Here is a 13075-nt window from a genome sequence, read left to right as displayed (position 1 = left end):
ATGTTTCTTGTAAAACAAACCCTTCTATTAGCATTATCAAAAATAAAAAACTTACAATTTAAGCACTTTGTTTAAATATATGTTTTACTGTTATACCACTGTCCCAGGTTAGGGGGAGAGTTGGGATCCCGCTAACATGTTTAACCCCGCCACATTATTTCTGTATGTGCCTGTTCCAAGTCAGGAGCCTGTAATTCAGTGGTTGTTGTTTGTTTATGTGTTACATATTTGTTTTTCGTTAATTTTTTTACATAAATAAGGCCGTTAGTTGTCTCGCTTGAATTGTTTTACATTGTCTTATCTGGGCCTTTTATAGCTGACTATATGCAGTATGGGCTTTGCTAATTGTTGAAGGCCATACGGTGATCTATAATTGTTAATGTTTGTGTCATTTTGGTCTTTTGTGGATAGTTGTCTCATTGGCAATCATACCACATCTTCTTTTTTATATTTAGTGCTACACATTTTAACCAGGAAGAAAGAAACAGTTTACTATATGTCATCACTTTGTGGAAAATAGTACTGAGGGGAGACTTATCATTATTTAGACAGATCTTATTGACAATCAGATTGGGCGAATTTTTGTTTAAGGACAGCTATATAATATATATAACCATACCTTTGGAATAGGACAACAACCATATTGACCAGATGCTAGTTTACAACAGGTCTGTCCTGTTTTACATTCTGACTGACCATCTGGACATTTCACACTTCCAACATTAGCAGGAACCTTTACAAACCAGTCCATTACAGCAATTTCTCCCCGATTACATTTTCCAGAGGACACATCACAGGTAGTTCCCTCAGGACAACAATGTTTACCATCAGTACAACAAACAGCCTGTAAAAAGCAAGAAAATAAGAAAAAAAATTACATATGCAAAATGCTACCTGAATTAAAGAAAGCAAATTCTACACCCAATTCATATTTCTTTTGTCAAAAAAATGTTTCACATTTAGATTTAACTAGAGGCTCTAAAGAGCCTGTGTCGCTCACCTTGGTGTATGTGAATATTAAACAAAGGAAGAAGATGGATTCATGACAAAATTGTGTTTTGGTAAAAGTGATGTGTTTGTACATCTTACTATACTGAACATTATTGCTGCTTACAATTATCTCTATCTATATTGAACTTGGCCCAGTAGTTACTGAGAAAAATGTTACAAAAAATTTACAAATTTTATGAAAATTATTAAAAACTGACTATAAAGGACAAAAACTCCTTAGGGGGTCAATTGACCATTTTGGTCATGTTGACTTATTTGTAAATCTTATTTTGCAGAACATTATTGCTGTTTACAGTTTATCTCTATCTATTATAATATTCAAGATAATAACCAAAAACCACAAAATTTCCTTAAAATTACCAATTCAGGGGCAGCAACCCAACAATGGGTTGTCCGATTCATCTGAAAATTTCAGGGAAGATAGATCATGACCTGATAAATAATTTTACCTCATTTCACATTTGCTCTAAATGCTTTGGTTTTTGAGTTATAAGCCAAAAACTGCATTTTACCCCATGTTCTATTTTTAGCCGTGGTGGACATCTTGGTTGAATGGCAGGGTCACCAGTCACATTTTTCAAACTACATACCCCAAAGATGATTGTGGCCAATTTTGAAATAATTTAGACAAGTAGTTTCAGAGTAGAAGTTTTTTGTAAAAGATTACTAAGATTTACGAAAAATGGTTAAAAATTGACTAAAAAGGGCAATTACTCCTAAAGGAGTCAACTGACCATTTCGGTCATGTTGACTTATTTGTAAATTTTATTTTGCTGAACATTATTGCTGTTTACAGTTTGTCTCTATCTATAATAATATTCAAGATAATAACCAAAAACAGCAAAATTTCCTTAAAATAACCAATTATGGGGCAGCAACCCAACAACAGATTGTCTGATTCATCAGAAAATTTCAGGGCCAATAGATCTTGACCTGAAAAACAATGAACTACATGTCAGATTTGCTCTAAATGCTTTGGATTTTCAGTTATAAGCCAAAAACTGTATTTTACCCCTATGTTCTATTTTTAGCCATGGCGGCCATCTTAGTTGGTTGGCCAGGTCAAGGGACACAATTTTTAAACCAGATACCCCAAAGGCAATTGTGGCCAAGTTTGGTTTAATTTAGCCCAGTAGTTTCAGAGGTGAAGACTTTCTAAAAGATTACTAAGATTTACGAAAAATTGTTAAAATTGACTATGAAGGGCAATAACTCCTAAAGGGGTCAACTGACCATTTCGGTCATGTTGACTTATTTGAAAATCTTACTTTGCTGAACATTATTGGTGTTACAGTTTATCTCTTTCTATAATAATATTCAAGATAATAACCAAAAACAGCAAAATTTCCACAAAATAACCAATTCAGGGGCAGCAACCCAACAACAGGTTGTCTGATTCGTCTAAAAATTTCAAGGCAGATAGATTTTGACCTGATCAACAATATACCCCACTTCAGATTTGCTCTAAATGCTTTGGTTTTTGAGTTATAAGCCAAAAACTGCATTTTACCCCTATGTTCTATTTTTAGCCATGGCGGCTGTCTTGGTTGGTTGGCCAGGTCAACAGACACATTTTTTTAAACTAGATACATCAATGATGATTGTGGCCAAGTTTGGTTTAATTTGGCCAAGTAGTTTCAGAGGAGAAGATTTTTGTAAGTTAACGACGATGGACAACGGAGGAAGCCGGATGCCAAGTGATGAGAACAGCTCAATTGGCCATTTAGGCCAGGTGAGCTAAAAAGTGGTTTTGTTTCTTTATGATGAGGTTCCTGTTGCCTTTTTCTTGTTTTCTATGTTGTGTTTTCGTGTACAATTGTTTGTCGTTTTTGTTTTTTTCTTTTTTAGCCATGAGGTTGTTAGTTTATTGTCGATTTATGAGTTTCAAGATCCCTCTGATATATTTTGTCCCTCTTTTCATTAGCAGTTCAAAATATTTAGGGTTGACTTATTGCCATTAATACATATTTCAGTGTCTCAAAAGATAGAGAGAATTAATTTGTTAAAGTTATAAGAAACCTCAAATTAAACAAAAATAATGCATATGTTTTTTATAAATCAATGGATAGTTTTCATTATAAAACTTATGTACATATATACTTTTTTCTGAAGAACATTTCCGGAAGCAATTCCCTGACATATTTTCTGTATGCCAAAATACCTCAGTGTGATGCATCTCGTAAAAATCTGGAGATCGCAATATGCATGGATGTCCTTAATATAAACTTTTATCTGATTGTACATGTTAAGCAATTGCTAAATATGCATGCGTTATTGTTGTTTGTGGACAAACAGGTGACAATCTTTAAACTTCAGCTTCAAAATATGAACTTTAATTACCTGACATATTTTCACAACAACACTTACTGATTGAAAAAAAATTGACAACTATATGAAATTTGTGCCAAAAAATTGGAATAACATTATTTTTCACTGGTCACTCGTTTATTATGACTTTAAAGGATAGCTACATAACAAATGTAACCATACGTTTGGAAAAGGACAACAACCATATTGACCAGATGCTAGTTTACAACAGGTCTGTCATCACATTGCAATTTGAAATGCTGAGAGGAGACTTTTAGTCATTCAGGCAGAATACAGTGACTATCAGACAAAGAGAACAACTTTTTAATTGCAAAATATAATACATCCTCAACATACCTTTGGAATTGGACAACAACCATATTGACCAGATGCTAGTTTACAACAGGTCTGTCCTGTTTTACATTCTGACTGACCATCAGGACATTTCACACTTCCAACATTAGCAGGAACTTTTGAAAACCAGTCCATTACAGCAATTTCTCCACGGTTACATTTTCCAGATGACACATCACAGGTAGTTCCCTCAGGACAACAATGTCTTCCATCAGTACAACAAACAGCCTATAAAAATGTAAGCCTTTGAGTATACCTTCCAATTTGCAGTTTCATTACATGAATAAATAAAGATTGCTGTTCCCTGTGAGTCTAGGCTCTGTGTTGAAGACTGTACTATGACCTATAATGCTTTACTTTTTTAAATTGTGACTTTGATGGAGAGTTGGCTCATCATACCACATCTTCCTATATCTATTCTACCCTATGTTACTTCTTTCTCTTTCTTTCAAGTAAAAGTGTAGCTTGTAAAACAATACTCATAATACAAAATGTTTTTAGTTTTATGTATATTCAAAAATTCATCAGTACAATAAACAGCCTGTAAAAGGCAAGGCAAAAAACCCTTTACATATGCAAAATGCAACTTGAATTTAATAAAGCAGATTCTACGCCAATTTCTTTTTTCCTTTTAAGTAGAACATCTTTTGTGCCTAAAGGTTATAAAAGAGGTTTTGTTTCTTATGAAAACCATTTTATTTTTATTATCAAAATTTAGAAAACTTGAAAAATTGAAGCAATTAAAATAAATAAATAAATGTACTTAGTGTAAGAGATATAAACCAAAAATTAATAAACTGTTGAACAGTTTACCATTACTTAATTAGCAGTATAATATATTGACTTATTGCCATAAGACAGATTTAAGTGACTCATCAGATCAAGTGAATTAATTTGCTTGAGAAAAGTAATACAAAATATGTTGCCATACCTTTGGAATTGGACAACAACCATATTGACCAGATGCTAGTTTACAACAGGTCTGTCCTGTTTTACATTCTGACTGACCATCAGGACATTTCACACTTCCAACATTAGCAGGAACTTTTGAAAACCAGTCTATAGCTGTCATGTCTCCACGGTTACATTTTCCAGATGACACATCACAGGTAGTTCCCTCAGGACAACAATGTTTACCATCAGTACAACAAACAGCCTGTTAAAAGCAAGAAAATAAGAAAACTATACATATGCAATGTTGTATTTGAATTATATAAAGGAGATCATACCCCAATTTCATTTTTCTTTTGCCAAACAACTGTTAAGTATAAAGGTGCTAATAGAGGTGATATTTACCTTTTTTATTTTTAAGTCTTTGCTTTGTTAGTATATTTTAAATTTATGAGTTTTAATGTCCTTTTGATATCCTTTGTCCCCCTTTTCTTTAGCAGAAAAAAATGATGAGGGTAGATGTATTGTCATTAAGACACACTTTAGTTGCTAATCTCATCAAGTGAATTAATTTGTTTAAGGAAAATTATAAAACATCTGTTGCCATACCTTTGGAATTGGACAACAACCATATTGACCAGATGCTAGTTTACAACAGGTCTGTCCTGTTTTACATTCTGACTGACCATCAGGACATTTCACACTTCCAACATTAGCAGGAACTTTTTCAAACCAGTCCATTACAGCAATTTCTCCACGGTTACATTTACCAGAAGACACATCACAGGTAGTTCCCTCAGGACAACAATGTTTACCATCAGTACAACAAACAGCCTGTAAAAAGAAAGAAAATAAGAAAACCTGAACATATGTATGTGCAACCTGGATTAAATAAAGCAGATTGTTCACCAATATCATTTTTCATATATTTAGTTTACTAGAAACCAGCAGAGATATAGTTGTGTAATTAAGCATTGTGGTTAATGATTAATTACAGAAATTCCAATGATATGTCTGCACATCATGCCCATAGCAATATTACATACTGCAAAGAGACCTATTGTCAAGCTGACTGATTTTTACAACATTGATATTTAAAGTACTGCTGGAAAACAAACCCAAGAAAACTAAAATGTCATCACATTGCAATAGGAAATGCTGAGAGGGGACTTTTTGTCTTTCAGGCAGATAACAGTGACTATCAGATTTTAAATGCAAAATATACTACATCATCAAACATACCTTTGGAATTGGACAACAACCATATTGACCAGATGCTAGTTTACAACAAGTCTGTCCTGTTTTACATTCTGACTGACCATCAGGACATTTCACACTTCCAACATTAGCAGGAACTTTTGAAAACCAGTCCATTACAGCAATTTCTCCACGGTTACATTTTCCAGAGGACACATCACAGGTAGTTCCCTCAGGACAACAATGTTTACCATCAGTACAACAAACAGCCTGTTAAATGCAAGAAAATAAGAAAACCTGAACATATGCAAAATGCTACCTGAATTAAAAAAAAAAGTAGGTTCCACAAAAGACTCATTGCTGACACTCAGATCAAATAGTTATAAAGTCAAGCAGGTACATATTTGAAGAGCATTGAGGACCCAAAATTCCAAAAAAGTTGTGCAAAATACAGCTAAGGAAATTTCTGCCTGTGATAAGTAAATTCTTAGTTTTCCCAAAATTTATAGTTTTGTAGACAGGATATTTATAAAATGACCATCAAATTTGGCCAAGTAGTTTCAGAGGAATAGATTTTTGTAAAGATGCACAAACTTTGACAATGATGACAGATGATGAACGCCATGTAATGAGAAAACTCACTAGACCTTTCAGGTCAGGTGAGCCAAAAATTAGGTAATCTCTTAAATGGACCAATCTGTGGGGTTTGTGTTGCTTTTTCTTTAGTTTCTATATGTTGTGTTTAGTGTTCTATTGTTTGTCCAACTTTTTTCTATTTTTAGACATGACATTGTAAGTTTATTTTCATTTTATGAGGTTCAATGTCCCACTGATATCTTTGGACCTCTTTTCTAAAGAAGGCAGAATATTGAGGGAAAAATTATTGTCATTAAGACATATTTAAGAGACTCATCAGATCTAGTGAATAAATTTGTTAAAAGTATGCTATTAAGTATATATAATCATACCTTTGGAATTGGACAACAACCATATTGACCAGATGCTAGTTTACAACAGGTCTGTCCTGTTTTACATTCTGACTGACCATCAGGACATTTCACACTTCCAACATTAGCAGGAACTTTTGAAAACCAGTCCATTACAGCAATTTCTCCACGGTTACATTTTCCAGATGACACATCACAGGTAGTTCCCTCAGGACAACAATGTTTACCATCAGTACAACAAACAGCCTGTTAAAAGCAAGAAAATAAGAAAACTATACATATGCAATTTTGTATTTGAATTATATAAAGGAGATCATACCCCAATTTCATTTTTCTTTTGCCAAACAACTGTTAAGTATAAAGGTGCTAATAGAGGTGATATTTACCTTTTTTATTTTTAAGTCTTTGCTTTGTTAGTATATTTTAAATTTATGAGTTTTAATGTCCTTTTGATATCCTTTGTCCCCTTTTTCTTTAGCAGAAAAAAATGATGAGGGGAGATGTATTGTCATTAAGACACACTTTAGTTGCTAATCTCATCAAGTGAATTAATTTGTTTAAGGAAAATTATAAAACATCTGTTGCCGTACCTTTGGAATTGGACAACAACCATATTGACCAGATGCTAGTTTACAACAGGTCTGTCCTGTTTTACATTCTGACTGACCATCTGGACATTTCACACTTCCAACATTAGCAGGAACCTTTACAAACCAGTCTATAGCTGTCATGTCTCCCCGATTACATTTTCCAGAGGACACATCACAGGTAGTTCCCTCAGGACAACAATGTTTACCATCAGTACAACAGACAGCCTGTAAAATACAAGGTTATTAGAAAAAAGAAAAAAAAATTATATGCAATATGCTACCTGGATTTAATAAAGCAGTTTCTGCATTAATGTTATGTAATTCTTTTGCCAAAGAACTGTTTATGTCATTAAATAGTTTGAGGATTTGACTCATTAGGATGTGTCTATTTTTTGTGTTGGATTTGTTGGGTTATGCAATATAGTTAGGTTGTTTCCTGTAATAAGTTAATACTTCAGTTTAAGCATGTATATCTTTTATATAGTCATTTTATAAAATTTACTGTTTGCACAAATATAAATTATTCTAAATAATATGGATGTTCTGGTACCCAACAGAAAACCCTTGCCGTTTTTGGCACAACTTTTTTTTAACTTTTGGTCCTCGATGCTGTTCAACTTTGTTCATGTTTCGGCCTTCAAACTTTTGTATCTGGGCGTCACCAGTAAGTCTTGTGTGGACGAAATGCACTTCTGGCGTATTAAATTTTTAACCTTTTACCTTTTGTTAGCTATTATTCAAGTGTTTGTTTGTCAATTGTGTTCTCCTTTTTATTTGTAGTGTAGTCCTTCAATGTTGTGTTGTCATTTTAATGTTATATTTCACATTGCCATAAAAGATGGAGATTTGGCATGCCACGAAACCAGGTTCAACCCACCATTTGTTTCTTTAAAAAATGTCCTGTACCAAGTCAGGAATATGGTCATTGTTACATTATAGTTGGTTTCTGTGTGTGTTACATTTTGACATTCTGTTTCTTTTTTGTAGTTTGTTTCCTCTTATATTTGAGTGCGAATTCACATTATTATAAAAACATGTCACGGTACTTTTCTATCCCAAATTCATGTATTTAGTTTTGATGTTATACTCGTTATTCACATCGCATTTTGTCTAATGCTAAATTCGTTTCTGTATGTGTTACATTTTTACGTTGTATCAACATTTTCTTGTATTTAATGAATTTCCCTCGGTTTTGGTTTATGACCCGGATTTGTTTTTGTCTATCGATTTATGAGTTTTGAACATCGGTATACTATTGTTGCCTTTATTTGTTTCTTGTAAAACAAATCCAAGTCATTAACATTATCTAGATTAAAAACTTTCAAATTAAAGCAATGTTTTAAAATATGTGTGTTCAGTGTTAGAGAATTTAATCTGAACTAATATAAAGTTTACCTATATGTTATCCCTTAGCAATTTAAAATACTGAGGGAAGACTTATTGACATTAAGAACGATTCTAGTGACTATCAGATGAAGTGAATTGATTATAAAACATCTGTTGCCATACCTTTGGAATTGGACAACAACCATATTGACCAGATGCTAGTTTACAACAGGTCTGTCCTGTTTTACATTCTGACTGACCATCAGGACATTTCACACTTCCAACATTGGCAGGAACTTTTTCAAACCAGTCCATTACAGCAATTTCTCCACGGTTACATTTTCCAGATGAGACATCGCAGGTAGTTCCCTCAGGACAACAATGTTTACCATCAGTACAACAAACAGCCTGTAAAGTTTAAGCCTTTTTGAAAGCCTGCATATTTTCACAATCATAACATATCAAATGCAATAATCAGTTATAAAATAGTTGTTCCTTTGAAACCCATACAGTATTTTTACATTACCAACCCAAGAAAACTTAACATTTTAGCAAAAAAATATAAATATTTGTTCATCTAGCATATAATATTGTTTTGTGTTAGGGAATTTTTCATCTAACTAATAAAAGTTATACTATATATCATCATTTGGCAATATGCAAAATTCAGAGGAGATTTATTGCCATTTAGACGGAACAAGTGAATTAATTTGTTAATGGAACATTATAAAATATCATTAAACATACCTTTGGAATTGGACAACAACCATATTGACCAGATGCTAGTTTACAACAGGTCTGTCCTGTTTTACATTCTGACTGACCATCTGGACATTTCACACTTCCAACATTAGCAGGAACTTTTTCAAACCAGTCCATTACAGCAATTTCTCCCCGATTACATTTTCCAGATGACACATCACAGGTAGTTCCCTCAGGACAACAATGTTTACCATCAGTACAACAGACAGCCTGTAAAATTCAAGGTTATTAGAAAAAAGAAGAAACAATTATATGCAATATGCTACCTGGATTTAATAAAGCAGTTTCTGCATAAATGTTATGTAATTCTTTTGCCAAAGAACTGTTTAGGTCATTAAATAGTTTGAGGATTTGACTCATTAGGATGTGTCTATTTTTTGTGTTGGATTTGTTGGGTTATGCAATATAGTTAGGTTGTTTCTTGTAATAAGTTAATACTTCAGTTTAAGCATGTATATCTTTTATATAGTCATTTTATAAAATTTACTGTTTGCACAAATATAAATTATTCTAAATAATATGGATGTTCTGGTACCCAAAAGAAAACCCTTGCCGTTTTTGGCACAACTTTTTTTAACTTTTGGTCATTGATGCTGTTCAACTTTGTTCATGTTTCGGCCTTCAAACTTTTGTAACTGGGCATCACCAGTAAGTCTTGTGTGGACAAAATGCACTTCTGGCGTATTAAATTTTTAACCTGTTACCTTTTGTTAGCTATTATTCAAGTGTTTGTTTGTCAATTGTGTTCTCCTTTTTATTTGTAGTGAAGTCCTTTAATGTTGTGTTGTCATTTTAATGTTATATATCACATTGCCATAAAAGATGGAGATTTGGCATGCCATGAAACCAGTTCAACCCACCATTTGTTTCTTTAAAAAATGTCCTGTACCAAGTCAGGAATATGGTCATTGTTACATTATAGTTTGTTTCTGTGTGTGTTACATTTTGACGTTCTGTTTCTTTTTTGTCGTTTGTTTCCTCTTATATTTGAGTGCGAATTCACATTATTATAAGACGTGTCACGGTACTTTTCTATCCCAAATTCATGTATTTAGTTTTGATGTTATACTCGTTATTCACATCGCATTTTGTCTAATGCTAAATTCGTTTCTGTATGTGTTACATTTTACGTTGTGTCAACATTTTCTTGTATTTAATGAATTTCCCTCGGTTTTGGTTTATGAACCAGATTTGTTTTTGTCTATCGATTTATGAGTTTTGAACATCAGTATACTACTGTTGCCTTTATTTGTTTCTTGTAAAACAAATCCAAGTCATTAAAGGAGCACTAGCTACGATATATATAAAAAAATTAAGTATATATTTTTTTAGATTAATCTTTAATTAAATTGGAATAATGAAATAATAATTTGCTTTTAGCAATCAATTTGCTTTAATTTTGTTGAAATAAGCGATTATACATAATTTTTGACTGATTCACTTGCAAGTGAAAACGTCATCATCATTCTAACCGGTATTCATGTGAACTTAACTTAACCCCCTAGCTAGAGACTGACAACGCATGCATTGTACGTGAACTGGTTATTTAAAGAAAAAAAATGTCAACAATGAAAGTGAAACTACGGTAAATCATTTGATTACTAATTCGATCCACATAAATTATTTCTTATACGGTTAAAAACAATGAGTAACTTATATTTTTAATCTATAAATTCAAATCAAACAGACCTATAAAAATCTAATTGCACGTGCTGGTTTAACCTATTCATATCTTTATTTGTGTTTACATCGCTTATATGGTCATCTGAGGTCAAATCGATAGTTAATTAGATGGCGTCTGGATTTAAATACACACGAAACGAACCTACATATCATCTACCCCATGCTCTGTAAACTGTTTATTTTAAACGTTTGATAGAGTGGATAAATGTTTTACATTGTTATTAATCAAATATGAGAATTTGAGTCAAATTGGTGACCATGAATTTGACAGCTAGTGCCCCTTTAACATTATCTAGATTAAAAACTTTCAAATTAAAGCAATGTTTTAAAATATGTGTGTTCAGTGTTAGAGAATTTAATCTGAACTAATATAAAGTTTACCTATATGTTATCACTTAGCAATATAAAATACTGAGGGAAGACTTATTGACATTAAGAATGATTCTAGTGACTATCAGATGAAGTGAATTAATTATAAAACATCTGTTGCCATACCTTTGGAATTGGACAACAACCATATTGACCAGATGCTAGTTTACAACAGGTTTGTCCTGTTTTACATTCTGACTGACCATCAGGACATTTCACACTTCCAACATTGGCAGGAACTTTTTCAAACCAGTCCATTACAGCAATTTCTCCACGGTTACATTTTCCAGATGAGACATCACAGGTAGTTCCCTCAGGACAACAATGTTTACCATCAGTACAACAAACAGCCTGTAAAGGTTAAGCCTTTTTGAAAGCCTGCATATTTTCACAATCATAACATATCAAATGCAATAATCAGTTATAAAATAGTTGTTCCTTTGAAACCCATACAGTATTTTTACATTACCAACCCAAAAAAACTTAATATTTTAGCAAAACAATATAAATATTTGTTCATCTAGCATATAATATTGTTTTGTGTTAGGGAATTTTTCATCTAATTAATAAAAGTTATACTATATATCATCATTTGGCAATATGCAAAATTCAGAGGAGACTTATTGCCATTTAGACAGAACAAGTGAATTAATTTGTTAATGGAACATTATAAAATATCATTAAACATACCTTTGGAATTGGACAACAACCATATTGACCAGATGCTAGTTTGCAACAGGTCTGTCCTGTTTTACATTCTGACTGACCATCAGGACATTTCACACTTCCAACATTAGCAGGAACCTTTACAAACCAGTCTATAGCTGTCATGTCTCCCCTATTACATTTTCCAGAGGACACATCACAGGTAGTTCCCTCAGGACAACAATGTTTACCATCAGTACAACAAACAGCCTGTTAAAAGAAAGAAAATAAGACAATCTTTGCATATGTAAAATGCTACCTGGATTAAATAAAGCAGATTCTACACCAATTTTCTTTTTCTTTTTGCCAAACCCCTGTTCGTCATAAAGGGGTAAAATGAGATTGTGTTTGTTGTAAAAATACCCACTTCATTTACAATATAAAGATTAATAAAACTAAAATTTAAAGCAATCTATAAATGAATGTATCAAAAGTTAGAGATTTTAAGCGGAGATAACTGAACAGTTGAACAAATCATCATCATTTAGCATCTACTGACCACCACAGAGCACTGAGATCACCCTCAGTCTTTCTATGGTTTTATGTTACTTTTTCATTAGTTTTTTATTTTGTGTTTTGTAAACTTTTGTTTGTCTGTTTTTCTTTTTTTTGTCTTTTTTAGACATGACATTGTAAGTTTATTTTAAATTTATGATTTTCAATGTCCCTCTTATATCTTTTGTCCCTCTTTTATTTAGCAATATAAAATACTGAAGGGATACTTTTTGCCATTAAAACAGATTTAAGTGACTCATAAGATCAAGTGAATATTTATATGTACAAGGAATCACAAAAGGTATAATTGTGAAATGTGGCATGGGTATCAATTAGAAAATAAGATAAATTTCAATATGTCTTCATATCAAGCAAATAGAAATATAATATATTGATCAGAGATTTATTGGCAAGATGAAAGATTTTTTAATAATAATT

The 13075-nt window shown here is 32.5% G+C and overlaps 1 protein-coding gene across 1 annotated transcript in view; it reads right to left on the bottom strand.

Annotated features, from left to right (window-relative positions):
- Positions 1 to 13075, bottom strand: part of LOC134706376 (uncharacterized) — a 47432-nt gene that overhangs the window by 9353 nt on the left and 25004 nt on the right. Inside the window, exons 18-28 of the mRNA XM_063565266.1 lie at positions 12128 to 12352; positions 11564 to 11788; positions 9371 to 9595; positions 8807 to 9031; positions 7298 to 7522; positions 6729 to 6953; positions 5806 to 6030; positions 5173 to 5397; positions 4604 to 4828; positions 3676 to 3900; positions 620 to 844 (exon numbers count right to left, since the gene is read on the bottom strand). Of these exons, the coding sequence (XP_063421336.1) occupies positions 620 to 844; positions 3676 to 3900; positions 4604 to 4828; positions 5173 to 5397; positions 5806 to 6030; positions 6729 to 6953; positions 7298 to 7522; positions 8807 to 9031; positions 9371 to 9595; positions 11564 to 11788; positions 12128 to 12352 (2475 nt within the window). The remainder of the gene's footprint in view (positions 1 to 619; positions 845 to 3675; positions 3901 to 4603; positions 4829 to 5172; positions 5398 to 5805; positions 6031 to 6728; positions 6954 to 7297; positions 7523 to 8806; positions 9032 to 9370; positions 9596 to 11563; positions 11789 to 12127; positions 12353 to 13075) is intronic.

This window comes from Mytilus trossulus, chromosome 2 (assembly GCF_036588685.1).
Source record: "Mytilus trossulus isolate FHL-02 chromosome 2, PNRI_Mtr1.1.1.hap1, whole genome shotgun sequence".
In the NCBI taxonomy this organism is placed as follows: Eukaryota; Metazoa; Mollusca; class Bivalvia; order Mytilida; family Mytilidae; genus Mytilus; species Mytilus trossulus.
The sequence above is the reverse complement of the archived record's forward strand: the minus strand, read 5'-3'. Positions and strand labels throughout refer to the sequence as shown.